General features: G+C 41.4%; 1 protein-coding gene across 1 annotated transcript in view; it reads right to left on the bottom strand.

Annotated features, from left to right (window-relative positions):
* Positions 1 to 14524, bottom strand: part of ERC2 (ELKS/RAB6-interacting/CAST family member 2) — a gene marked incomplete at its 5' end in the record, with an annotated part of 568754 nt that extends 554230 nt beyond the window's left edge. Inside the window, one exon of the mRNA XM_083352921.1 lies at positions 13865 to 14524. Within this exon, the coding sequence (XP_083209047.1) occupies positions 13865 to 14524 (660 nt within the window). The remainder of the gene's footprint in view (positions 1 to 13864) is intronic.
* Between the last annotated feature and the right edge of the window lie 410 nt (positions 14525 to 14934).

Here is a 14934-nt window from a genome sequence, read left to right as displayed (position 1 = left end):
TCATCTTATAATAAAAATCTATAAAAAAAACACCCTACCTCACTCACCTGATTTGTTCTCAGTGGTATTGACTGGAAATTCAATTATATCCCTGTCCAGACACTAAAACTGAGGAAGCTGCAGATATATTTTTTCTATGATCTATCTATCACCCTTGGAGGATAAAGTTAATCCTTTCTGTAATCACAAATTACCTGGACCAGCACCAATAGGGAACTTTATGCTACCAATTAAATGACCAAGAACAATTAGTCAATGGAATAGCTTAATTCCCAGAGTTGTCAGTGCTCCATCACTGGAGGTTTTCAAAAATAGACATTTGACCAGGATGATGTAAGGTCTCCTGTCTTGAGCAAGGGGTTGGACCAGAAGACCTCTGAGGACTCTTCTAACCTTATGATTCTCTTCTATATTCTAAAATCTCTAGAAAGGTGATGAAATGTTAGGCCATAGAGGTGGCTATTGGAAACCATTGGGTCTGACTGTAACACAGTTATTTATTGATTTACTTATCAAATTTGTATAGCCATCCATCTTTCCAAATGCAACTCTGAGCAGCACACAATGATCCAATTACAATAAATATAAAAGCAGGCAATATAAAAATATAAAATCTGGTTTTTTAAAAAGAAATTATATAAACAAATATACCAACTCTATTCAAAGGGAGGATAAGAATGGGTACCAAGCAATGGAGACTCCAAAACATATCTCTGATTCCTTGCAAGTCCCAGGTCTGATTATTATAACCAAGTCTTAAGTAAGTAGATAAAATGATGGATAAAGTTTTTTATCCTGGATATTTTGTATTTTAACTTTTTTTCCCCTTCTGTTTCAGGTCTAAGTTATTTATTTTAAAAAATATTTTAAAGTATTCTATAAGGCACACACTAATGTAGACAAATTGAATAAAATCTGTCAGCTCTATGATAGAAAAACTAATAACACCATGCCCCAAATCAACACTGTCAAAATTTCTGAAGTTATATCTAATTGGAGGTAACTTTGACCCTCTACTATTTTCTCCATTTTTCCTCTGGAAAAAGTAATTTCTGCTCTTCCTCTAGCAACAGGAGAATGTCAAGGTTCAGAAGGAGAGAATAAAACTAATATGCTGAAAAAATAATGTGGAGTAAATCTCCAGGGCTGTTTCATAATCACAGAGGAACCAAAAGAAAATTGAAATTGTTATTAAAGACAAGAAAGCCTTTTAATGTAAAATACTGCAATATTAGGCAGATAAATAATTCATAAGAATACATCAACAGCTTAACACTGTGTTCTTCCATATAATCCAAGTAATCACACCTTTCAATCACACCTTTCATTCAACACCTTTCATCACACAATTACTACAATCTAGTTTATATACTTATGCTAAGCCAGATTTTAACCATGAGCAATCAAATAAACCACAATTGTTTAGGAGTGCATATTACAATAAGCCACAGACCACAAACCAGGGGTAGGCAACCTTGGCTCTTTTATGACTCGTGGACTTCAACTCCCAGAATTCCTGAGCCAGCATGGCTGGCTCAGGAATTCTGGGAGTTGAAGTCCACGAGTCATAAAAGAGCCAAGGTTGCCTACCCCTGCCACAAAACTTACTTTAGAAAACTGCACTGACTGAAATTGTAAAATGCACTAAACTAAAACCAAATAACCATTATGGCATGGGATGATGTTTGAGCTTAGCTGGTTAAGAATACAAAAATCTGCCTCTCAAGTGACCTTTAAACCTCCCAAATAAAAGAGAAGAATATGATTGCAGTCTTATACTGACACCAAAGTACGTTCCACTGACCTCTAAGCAGCAAGGCTCTAGAAAGGAATTTTACACAGAAGTGGATTAGATGACACTGGGGCGGACAGTGGAACAATCTTCCTATGGAAGTTGTAAGTTGGCTACCTTTGGAGGGTTTTAAGAAGTGGCTACCTCCCACAGATATTTTAGATGGTTTCCTTGTATGCTGAAGAGGACCAGACTCAATTATTCTTGTGGTTTTTCCAACTCTACAATTCTGTGATGCTGAATTACAATTCAGAAGTTACCTGGACTACAAAATACAAAAATGATATGCACATAATATGGTATCTGTGGGTAAGAATGTGCCCAGAAACATCAGTTTCTCTATCCTAACTGGCTTTTGTTTAGAGCAGGGGTGTCAAACTCAATTTCATTGAGGGCCGCATCAGCATTGCGGTTGCCCTCAAGGGGCCGGGTGGGTAGGGCCAGGGTGGGTGTAGCCTGCTGGGTGGGCGTGGCTAGAGTGCGTATGGCCAACTGGGTGGGCATGGCCAGCCCTACATCATTCGCATCAAGGGTGCCTATGGGGGCCTGGACAGGAGTGGGACAGATCTGAGGGTCTCTGGCAAAAGGAGGGTCTCTGGGCCAGGGCCAAGGCATTGGGGGCCGTTCCCTCACTGTTTCCAGGATGGCTTCGCGGGCCACAAGAAACCACTTCGCGGGCCGGATCTGGCCCCCGGGCCTTGTGTTTGACATGTCTGGTTTTGTGTCTTTTAATTATAGCAGACATTAAATGGGAGCTGGGCAGGCAAAGCATCAAGCTCCAGTTTCCTTTCCATGTTATACAAGAATGCTGAGAAAGTTAGGAAGCATCCTGAGAAAAGCTACAATAAGGAGGCTACCAGTCTGCCTTCTAATAAGGTGAGAATTTATGACAGTGATACCATTTTGTGGAGCATTACGTTCTCTCAAAATTTTATGTCCTAAAAACTTTACATGTTTGCCCACCAACCATAAATTGCCCACCTCATACAAAAACAATATGAATTTTCCTTTCCACTTCTTTTTTAGAGTCATAGTTTGTCAAATAATTTATTCTGGATATGAAGAGTCATTTTTTCCTCCATCGTGTGAGCTGCCAAGTTACGTTGCAGTGGGGTAAATAAATAATCATATATATCTTTGTCAAACATGAAGGTGGTGAATGAGATCATTAAGAAGGAATAAAGGATGATGTAAAAAGAAAAATACGATTTTTCAAATTTTTGTTCATAACAGTTTTTTATATACACGCATGTGTGTATTATGAACAGAAACTTTAAAAATCATATTTTTCTTTCTACATCATCTTTTATTCTTTCTCAGTGAGCAAAATGGGGGAAGTACAATTTGGCTTGATGCCATGGAACTCTTGTGCAAACGAGATTTTTGTTCTTCATCAAGTCATGGAGAAAATTATGAATATGAAAAAATAAAGTGTACTTTATTTCTTGATTGAGAGAAATGATATGATTGATTGATTTATATAATTTATGTAATCACCTATCTTGCCAAGGTGACTCTGAGCAGTATACCACAAAGCTAAGAACAATGAATAAATGTGCAAAAGCACTGTTTTCATTAATTATAAAACACATTAAAAGTAAAAATAAACCAGACAAGAAAACAATAGATAAACAGATGCTGGTGGAGTCACCTCATGAGTTCATCCGTCCTTTGGAGTCCCCAGCTGGCACAATCAGGTCTTAAGTGACACAAAGAAGGTTACAAGTGATGAGACCAATGCAGAGTTGATAAAGTGAATAACCTTGATTATGCTTTGCATGAATATGGAATTGACTGATTGCTGGCTATTATTAAAAGTGTGTGAGAGAATAAATGGAACACTATACAAATTGTTCAGCACTGAGCAGGGAATAAGCAAGGCTGTCTGATTGATTGTTTAACGTATTTATGGATAAATATATAAGAAATGGTTCTGCTGATCTTACAAGCTACAGTATATTGATTGAAGGTGTGAATGGCAGGATAACTTTTGTATGCTGATGATCATATATCTTTTTACTGAGGGTAATTCTTAGTGAATGCTGTGTTTTTAGTACATGTGTATGGGATTATGCTGTTGGACTACAAACAAACAAACAAACCCCAATAAATCTCATTGTAATACACTAGGAATGAAGTCTGATTAATCTTGAATGAGATTATACAGTGAGGGAGGAATGCATTTACATTTTTAAAAAGAAATGTTTTTGTATACCACAGTGTTTCTATATTTGCATGACTGGCATATGGTGTTTGCTATTCTAGAGAATCTATATTCATTAGTTTAGTGATCAAACATTGCTTATAACTACAAGTGTATGATTCATTGTCCTTGTCTCAAAACTAGAAGAAGTTGTTAAAGTCTACATTTGAACCTATTAATATTTCATATTATCTTTTTCGTACCTTATCTTTATTTAATCACAAACAAATGAAGTGATAGAAGAAAATTAAAAATAAATGATCGGGTATGGTATAGTTCCAAATCCAAATTAACCATATACAATCTGCCAATTAAAAAATAAGTCACTCTTAAGATCAATTGCTTCATTAGCTGAAAGTTGCTTTCCTACATATAGCAATCAAATAAATTACTGTACATGATACTTTCTCACAATTATTTTTACATATCTGTCTGGAATTTAATGCCTCAAAGTAATATTTCTTTCATGAGAGATGCTACTGGGTGATTTCTCATTCATTTATTCATAAATCTAGAGCTATTTCCTTATCTTTCTCATTCCTTGCCAGAACTTTACTTTCATTGCATTGTAAATCTAGGAGATGAGGGGAGAAAATAGCCAAGCAATTTTGCTGTTGTGGTTGACATCAGTAACATACCCATCCCCAAAAAGGAAAGGCAATCCTACACCATGGTGTGTACACGAGAAGAGAGATGTGCTAGTAATGCTGCTTTTTTCATCATGCATTTAGTCATATGGCATATATGTTGGACACACAAGTCTTGCCATTTTTAACATTGAGTATATTAGCACTATCAGCCATACAACTGAGTATAATATACAAGTAAATGAATTAACCATATAAATTTCTGAGCAGGCTCAGGAAGAGACAGTTTTTTATGTCCACATGGTATTACAAACTGAAAAAAGAAAAGCAAAACTAACTATATATCAGAAGCAAAGAGGTACCAGAACCTAAATTGGTTGACAATATGTCCAATTGCCCATTATCCACTGCAAAACACAATATCCTCCAGAAAGGTCTCAACTATAAATAGATGATGCTAATCAATCAATCATTCAGACAAATCAGCCATAGAGATGAACCATATTTACACATCATTCAAAAGAGGTAATAAAATCACCTGAACTTAGTGCAATATGAAAAAAATGACATATAAGGACATTTTGGATAGTGAGGGGAAACTAAAATCTAAACAAGAGCTTTTAGACTAGGGTATTGAATTATGATGGTGGCCTCAATTGCAAATGCAATTGAGATATGATAAAGATGCAAAAATAGATGGCTTTTATAAAGAACAGACAATGTTTCATCAGATATTGTTGACCTCTGATGAAAAACTGATTAAGAAACTATAACTTTCTATTAAATTTGAAAATGGAGGATGAACAAGTGAAAGATACAATGATAAAATGGGCAAAAAAAACTTTAGCTATAATATAGAATTAAAGAAATGGCAAAATATTTGCGAAAGAAATTTTAAATTGACAATGACAACTTCTTATAAAGAAAACATATTAAATGTTTTATAGATGGCACTTACCACCTGCTAGATTAGCAAAAATGTTTAAAAATATGTCTAGTAAATGTTGGAAATGTAACAAAAAATCTGTCACATATTACCATTTGTGGTGGACCTGTGTTAAAGCAAAAAGATTTTGGACAAAAATACACACTTGGCTAGAAAAGATGTTAGGAAAACATGTAGATTTAGAACCTGAACTTTTCTTACTAGGTATAATACCCGAAAAAAATGATAAGCAAAGTGTATATTTAACATTGCATGTACTAATAGCAGCAAGAATTGTATTTGCTCAGCACTGGAAGAATGAAGAAACACCACTAGACGAAGAGATAATCAAGAAGATATTGGACTGTGCTGAAATGGACAGGCTTACATTGAGGATAAAAGAGAAAGAAGATACAGAATATTTTCAAACATGGAATTTATTTTATCAATGGTTGGGAAAAAGGGGTAGGGACTAAGAATGTAACTTGTGTTATTAAGCAAACAAATTAACCCAGACAACAAGATGTTTATTAAGCACTAATCAAATGTAATAATAGAAAATTAATAAAACATTTTGGGGGGAAAAGAGTAATTATCTCTACAGGCTTATCAGCCCTGATGTATTTCGCTGACTCCCTTGCTCTAATTTCCTCTTCTCTCCTCCCCTCCCCTATAATTTTGGAAGGTCCGGGGTACAACCACTGTGGGAGAGTGGTTAAGTTTTTATATCTGCTGCCTCCCAGAGGTGAGAGCTCTGGGGGGTATTGCTCCCCCGGTTTGTATGTACCAGGTTGCCCCCCGGCTTTGACCGCCGTGAGAGGGCGGGATTCGATCTGTTCCGGGATTTCCCAGCTCTAGTGGCAGTGGAGCTGGGCTGGCTCTCTGGTCATTTGCCTTCGATTTACTTATTTTGAGATCCTCCCATGTTGATCTGGTCTGCCTTTCTGTTTTTTGTCAGACTTGTTAAGATCATGCGTCTGACTTATTTTAGCACGACCTTATACGCTCTCAGGGGGGCCCCCCCATCCTGGGAGCGACCCGCCTTACTTTTTACACCTCCTCTTGATGAAGGGCCCGAGTGTTGGGACCCTGAGAGATGGCTGGGCATGGGTAGGGGCCTCCGATATAAGCCAAATAGGAGGGCCCTGGTTAGTTTTTTGGTTAAATTTTTTAGTAGGTTAGGGAGGGGGGTGGGAACTTCTTTTGGTTGTTCAGATATGGGGGGCAGTCCAGCAACCACTGTTCAGGCCAGGGCCGGGATTGATCGTGGAGGGGAGGAGCGGGGGTCAGTCGCCCCCGGGGCTCCAGGGCAAGTCGTGGGAATGCCTATTCCCACGACATTAGGGAATGGCAGCAGGTGTAGGAACAGAGGGCCGTATCGATCTCAGGGAAGGCCTCTCCGCTACTTGCAAGCGGTGAGGCGTTCCGACCCTCTTGTTCTACCCCGAGGTCCCGGGAGTGAGGATGTGCAGCTGCCTGAGCTCCGGCTGGTGTACCTGAATGCCAGGTCTGTCGTTAATAAAGCTCCTCTCGTCCGTGACTTGGTCGAGGGTGAGCAGGCGGACCTGGCTTGCATCACGGAGACTTGGTTGGGCCCAGAGGGCGGTATTCCTCTGGCTGATCTTTGCCCACCAGGTTTCCGGGTGCTACACCGGCCTCGGGCTCAGGGCAGGGGTGGGGGAGTGGCTGTTGTTATGAGGGAGACCTTAGCTCCGCGGGAGGCCACCGTTCCGCAGATAGTCGGGTGTGAGTCTCTCTTTTTGAGATACGGCCCTGGTGCGCAGTTGGGCTTGCTGCTGGTGTACCTTTCGCCTAGTCACGCAGCAGCAGCCCTGCCTGAGCTTCTCGATGTGCTCTCTGGGTTGGTGGTTGAGTTCCCGAAACTTATAGTTTTGGGGGACTTCAATCTACCGTCTCTGGGAGGATCATCTGAGTTGGCTCGGGAGTTCATGGCTTCCATGACAACCATGGACCTGACGCAAGTAATTTCAGGACCGACTCATGAGGGAGGCCACACCCTTGACCTAGTTTTCTTATCTGGTCGGTGGTTAGATGATCTTGGTGGGGGCTCTCCAATTATTATGCCCCTGTCATGGACCGATCATCATCTCCTGCGGCTGGTCTTCCGTTTTGCCACCCCCTGCCGTGGGTGTGTGGAACCAGTTAAATGGTACCGCCCCAGACGCTTAATGGATTCCGCGAGATTCCAGGCAGCGCTGGGGTCCCCACCTGCCTCCCCCACTCACAGCTCGGCAGATGCCTTAGTGGAAGCTTGGGAAAGGGCAGCCACTGAGGCTCTTGACCGAGTTGTACCCTTGCGGCCCCTGACCCGATGCAGATCCCGTCGAGCTCCATGGTTCTCTGCGGAGCTCCGGGAGATGAAGCGCCGGAGACGGGGCCTAGAGAGCGGTTGGAGGTCCAGCCGATCCGAATCCGACCGATTGCGACTAAGAACCCATATTAGGTCTTATCTCGCTGCGATAAGGGTGGCGAGGTCTAATCACTTCGCTACCCTTATCGCGTCCGCAGATAATCGCCCGGCCGCTCTGTTTAGGGTGACTCGCTCCCTCCTTAATCAGGAGGTGAGGGAGGAACCCTTGCAGGGTCGTGCCGAGGAGTTTAACAATTATCTGTCGGACAAAATCACTCGGATTCGGACCGGTCTGGACTCTGACTGGGCAAAGTCTGGCGATCAGGACGCGGGTGGTCTTGTCGATATCACTTGGGAGGAGTTTGATTCTGTAACTCCGGAGGAAGTGGACAGGATTATGGGGAGACTGAGCTCCACCACATGTTTATTGGACCCGTGCCCTTCCTGGCTGGTTTATGCAGCCCGGGAGAGGACACGCAGCTGGTTCCAGGCAGTTATATCAGCTTCTTTGAGTGAGGGTAGCTTCCCTGCCATCTTGAAAGAGGCGGTGGTGAGGCCCCTCCTCAAGAAGCCTGCCTTGGACCCAGCTGTATTGAACAACTTCCGTCCGGTCTCCAACCTTCGCTTTCTTGCGAAGGTTGTTGAGAGTGTGGTGGCGCATCAGCTCCCTTTGGTCCTGGATGAAGCGGATTATCTAGACCCGTACCAATCGGGTTTCAGGCCCGGGCACAGCACAGAGACGGCATTGGTCGCGCTGGTGAATGATCTCTGGAGGGCTCGGGACAGGGGTCATTCCTCTGTTCTAGTCCTATTAGACCTCTCAGCGGCTTTCGATACCATCGACCATGGTATCCTGCTGCGGCGTCTCAGGGGATTGGGAGTGGGAGGCACGGTTTTACAGTGGTTCTCCTCCTATCTCCAGGGACGCTCGCAGTCGGTGTTGACAGGAGGGCAGAGGTCGACCGCGAGGTCTCTCGTTTGTGGAGTTCCTCAGGGGTCGGTCCTCTCGCCTCTCCTGTTCAACATCTATATGAAACCGCTGGGTGAGATCATTCGTGGCTTTGGAGTTGGGTATCATCAGTACGCTGATGATACCCAGCTTTTTCTTTCTACCCCAAACCACCCCAGTGATGCCCTCAACGTGATGTCCCGTTGCCTGGAGGCGGTTCGGGTCTGGATGGGGAGGAACAGACTTCAACTCAACCCCGACAAGACCGAGTGGCTTTGCATACCTTCATCCCGGGTCTATTCGGATATTCCATCTCTCTCTATGGGGGGTGAATTATTACCCCCCGTAGATAGGGCTCGCAACTTGGGAGTCCTCCTAGATTCGCGGCTTACCTTGGAAGATCACATGGTGGCTGTGACTAGGGGGGCTTTCGCCCAGGTTCGCCTGGTGCGCCAGTTGCGGCCCTATCTAAGCCGGGATGATTTATGCACGGTCACTCACGCGCTCGTGACCTCTCGTCTAGACTACTGCAACGCTCTCTACATGGGGCTTCCCTTGAGGACCACCCGGAGGCTCCAACTTGTACAGAATGCAGCCGCGAGAGTTGTGTTGGGAGTCTCCCGATACTCCCATGTGACACCTCTGCTCCGTGAGCTGCATTGGTTGCCAGTTGTCTTCCGGGTGAGATTCAAGGTGCTAGTAATGGTGTTCAAAGCCCTCCATGGCATGGGGCCGGAGTACCTCAGGGAACATCTGCTGCCGGCATCAAGCTCCCTGCGCCCTGTGCGTTCCCACAGAGAGGGCCTCCTCAGGGTGCCACCGGTCAGAGAATGTCGACTGGTGGCCCCCAGGGGGAGATCCTTCTCTGTGGGCGCCCCGGAGCTATGGAACCAGTTACCGGTTGAGCTCCGGACGGCGCCCGATCTGCGCTCCTTTCGCCGCGATCTGAAAACATACTTGTTCGATCAAGCCGGCCTGGCCTGAGGGGGGATTGGTGGGGTTTTTATCATTTTTATTGGGGTTTTTACTATGTATCAATTGTATTTTAATCGGGCATGTATTTAATTATTTTTTAGTTTTTGTAAATTTCTGTGTTTTATTCTTGCCCTGTACACCGCCCTGAGTCCTCCGGGAGAAGGGCGGTATAGAAATATTAATAAATTAAATTAAATTAAATTAAAATTAATAAAAAAAACCTAAGAAGGAAATAAAAAGAGCAAAACACACCCTCTTCAGTAGCCAACATCCAGAGAAGCAGAGATTAACTCCTGATAAGCAATCAAGCAGAAAATAATAATACCCTAAAGGACGAACTACCAAGGACAGAAGCAACCTAGAACTAAGGAGAAACTTCCTGACAGTTTGAACAATTAACCAGTGGAACAACCTACCTCCAGAAGCTGTGAATGCTCCAACACTGGAAGTTTTTAAGAAGAGACTGGACAGCCATTTGCCTGAAATGGTATAAGGTTTCCTGCCTGAGCAGGGGGTTGGACTAGATGACCTCCAAGGTCCCTTCCAACTTTATTATTATTATTATTATTATTATTATTATTATTATTATTATTATTATTATTATTATTATTATTATTACACCAATACTGGCAGGGCATGCTACTATATGTGAACAGAACACAACCACTAGTACTGATGGTGTTTCCTAGTCAGATAAGGAAACATCTCCAGACAAATAAATCAGGTTAGAAAAGTTTGCCAGAAGATCCTTCCAATCTAACCCTTCGTATGTATTTTATCTCCATTTCTAATTTCTGTTCAGAAAATGATTATGTACAAAAATATGTACAAAAAATAGTACCACAATATTTTTCAACAAACAGCAGACCTCTCTCTGGAGTTAACTATTCTTTTTTTCAAATAGGCAACTGAGTAGCATATTCCAAGCCACAATTATATAACTCCCTAAATTATAAATCATTATTTAGAGGTTCAGTTCACAGGGCACACTGACACACAAATAAGGATATCACATTCTGGCAGTAAAACCAGCCCATAATTTAAAGAGTCTATGAGACAATTCTGTCCATAATCTCAAAAATGGCCTCATACTGCATATTAATATGAAGGATAATAAAATAACTATCTTAGTTACAATGCAAACCAAGGGTAGAGTTTTTCTAGTTGGAATCCTTTGATTTTTTTCCCTTCTAGGTATGATTGAAAAGCATGCCAAAGAAATGACTGGGAGTGGGATGATCTTTGGATTTGGTACCTCCCTTAACATGGAATTGCCAATCAGACTTCACATATTTAGCAGTGGGAGATTAGCTTGTTTCTCTCCCCTATTGCTTTTCTCCCTCCTTCTACCAAGCTCTGGTAAGGCTGGTTCTTACAACACAACTCCTTGGTCATATAGAACCTCATAGAGATAAAAGCGAAACATGGACTTTCTTAGTCAAATTGTCTTTAAAAGGGACAATTACCTTACCACAGATGCTCTTATGGATTATTTCCTTTCAGCATTTGAAAATTGTACAGACCAAAGCACTATGAGTAAAGTATATATATTTCATAAGTATTATGTAACAACATAAGAGCTAAACAGCTTCAGAAAGAAAGAAAAACTCCCAAGTAGTACTAAGCATTAACAATACTAAAGACTGATTCCACACTCTTCATGTTAACATTTTGTTTTAACACGTAGCTTAACTACTTTGGTACAGTAAAAATCTGAATCAAGATTATATTTTAGTTGGAGTTTTACTTTATTTTATTGAAGGACTTTCCATGCAACGGTTTAATGCTTATAATTCCATTCACCAAAGAGAATTGTTGAGCAAAGCTATAATAATATTTCAGCTCTGGGAAAACTGCTTTTTTTTCAATAGTGATTGCAACATTTTTGTTCCTGAGAAAGCACTGCATCTCTTTCTCACCCAAGCTCTTATATAATTAGCTTACCAGGGACAAGAGAGAGTGCTATGTACTGTAGTGCTATACTGAATGAAAAAATTGTATGGGATGACTACATATGTATATATATGTAATCAGTGACTTATGATCACCATTGGACTAGAATTTCCTTTGCTGAGCAATGCAGTCATTAAATGAGGTGCACCCTATTTTACAACCTTTTTTGTCATGGTCATTAAGTGAATCCCATGACTGTTAAGCAAATCTGGCTTCCCCTATTGACTTTTCTTGTCAGAAGCCCCTTTGGGAAGCTGCAAATGACGATCACATGACCCCAGGGCACTGCAATCATAATTGCATACACTGGTATGCCAAGTACCTGAATTTTGGTCATATGACTGTGGGGACACTGCGATGGTCATAAGTGTGAGGACCGATTGTAAGTCATTTTTTTCAGCACATGGTAACTTCCAGAGATTGTTAAACAAATGGTCATAATTCAAGGGCTTCCTGTATTTCTAATTATACTATTCTATTATTCCAACTCATTTTTCACTTTTGAATGCATTTAAATGAACATTTGTGAATGCACTGCTCCCTAAAGTCGGACATGACTGGACAGAGGAAACCTTTATCTTTACCCATATACAAGAATCTGATCAACTAATGGTCAGAGCTAAATTGGCACTAGATAAGGATCAACAGAATTCATGGTGGGCTGGACTTAGGTCACTTGTGGAAGCACAAGGATTCTAAACTGATGACACATTTAACCCCACCTTCCAGCTCAGCCTGCTCATCTCCTACATTTATCTAATTTGGCAACAATTATTCTTGTGATCTGACACAACTTTGATTAACACACCACATCAGTCTGAATCTGGTTATAGTTATCCATGCCTGGGCCACATCATGTTCAGATTACTGCAGTACTCTCTATAAAGGTGTGTCCTGAAAAAGGATTAGGTGATTTCAACTAGTTTCACCAATGTGTTACTATAATAAAGAAAAATCTACATAAGTTGCCAGTCTGTTTTTAAAATTCAATTTAGTATACTGATTAAGTTTTAAATCCTTCAGGTCTCATTATCTAAGGGAGTGCTTCCCTCCTTATAAGTTACACATATATTTGTTTTAATATTAATTCAGATGAATCTTCAGTTTTTATAACCATAGGATGGTGAAACCTTTGGGTTTGGCATGTCAAAACTTCAGAAAATGTCTAACTTGATTCTGCTACAGATACCAAAACAAAAGAGAAGCAGTTCTCTATATCTACCCCTCCTCACTGCCATCTAGGTCACCTTGAACAGTAGCACCCAGTGGCAATGTCAAGGCTGGGTCTGAAGTGAAGGCCTGGGCCTCCACTTCAGCCCTATTGCCAGCACTGTTGTTCAAAAAGGCCACCTCATGCTATTGTCCAAGATGGGGGAAGCCTCAGAGAATGGTGCAATTGCCCTGCAGTCCAGTGGCCCACAGGATTTGCCACATTCTTTTACCTTCAGGCAGTGTTCTCTTTCAGTTCACAGGGCCTGTGGTCTACCTGAGATTGCTCTAGGTCATACAAGGCTTTTCTTCTTGCGGAACAAAATTCCTGCAGCTCTCTTGCAGAATACTCTTCTGTGGTCCAGGGCCCTCAAAAACCACACCAAAGCACCCCCTGTTCTTACATGGTTTTTGGAAACTCTAGAAGTCACACAACAGCACACCCCATTCTCATTCTAACTTAGAAAACCACACAAGAACAGGGGGTGTTTTCAAAAATAGTTTTTTGTCAGATGTTGAACTCTGGTTTGTCACCCAAAACATCATGGCGTCTCCCCTTTCCAAGAATTGCATGTCATAGGTTCGCCATCACTGACACAGCCCATTAATCATAAGAGATCATTTACTAAGCCACTTCAAAATCTAGAATGAAATGGAAAGCAATTATCAAATGAAATATGTGTTGACACATATTTATAGAGGTTATTGAAAACAATGCAAACTAAAGAGTGATCCAGTATCTATAGCAATATAGATGGCAACCACATCAAAGATATTAAAACTATATCCAGTTTTTCTGCTGTCATAGGAACAAGTAATATCACTAAGGAATAACCATGTAAGTAAATTAAGACATGCTGCTCAGTTGATGTATGCCATTATTTCCTGTTCAGTGCTTACCTGATTCTCCTCATGAGAAACCCTCATTTGTTCTTTCAAAACAGACATTCTGGCTGCTTCCTCTTTGCGCAAAACTCTTTCTTTTTTAAGCTCTGGACTCCAGAAGGTCTTGATGCTATTCATGGAAGATCCAAGCTTGCTATCCTTGATGTCTAGCTCTTTCCTTAGAAGTTCATTTTCTCTTTGTAACTCCTTCAGTTGAGCCTGTAAATCTAGCATGGTGCTGTCTCTTACTTGCCTCAGCATGGAAGGAATTTGATGATGATGATGATGATGTGAGGAGGTGGTCAACCCTCCATGCTGATCAGTATAAGAAAGGAGATCTGAATGGGAAAGGCCAGCAGAAGCAATATTAGGGCTGCTCCCCATTGCTGTAACTCGTCCACCATATACAGCTCGATTAGTAGCCCTTCCAAGAGTCATTGTGCCCTTTGGAAAAATAGTAGATGCCACACCTTCATGGTCACTCAGATACATTGGTCCAGATGTTGCATAGGCAGCATTAAGTGACTGAATGTTCTCCATTGATAAAGTCTTACCTGTCCCTCCACCTCCTCCACTACTTGTTCGCCGATGGCCCAGACGAGGCGATCGTGGCAAACGTGGAGATCTGGCAGGACTGCCTTCCAGATTACTGATTGTTCTTGCACTTCCATACATTTTGATTTTACTGTGAGGTACTACTTAATAAGAAACTATTCTTCTCTTAAGTAGGAAGCCTAGCATTTATTTTCAGTTGGAAATGTTGGCAGACAGCTTCACAGCACTCTTCCAGAAGGCAACACTTTCATCAAAATCAATTCTCCAGGTTCGAAATCTGAAAATAAAGCAATAATGTTATTGTTGTGCAAATCACAATATGGCGCCAACACCTGGGAGAACTTATTCATTTCATATAACAGGCTATATAAATTGCAAATCCCACTCACTGAACTTGGTAATAATTTTTTAAGTCTTCATATTTATATTTATTTCTATTAGTATCCAAAGAGGAAATGAAAAGAGGAAATGCTAAAAATTACCATATTGCACTATAGGAGCACAGTGTTAAAAACTAATGAAACCTTGCA

The sequence above is a fragment of the Vipera ursinii genome (genome assembly GCF_947247035.1).
Source record: "Vipera ursinii genome assembly, chromosome: 2".
Taxonomy (NCBI): Eukaryota; Metazoa; Chordata; class Lepidosauria; order Squamata; family Viperidae; genus Vipera; species Vipera ursinii.
This window is presented reverse-complemented; position numbering and strand designations above follow the sequence as displayed.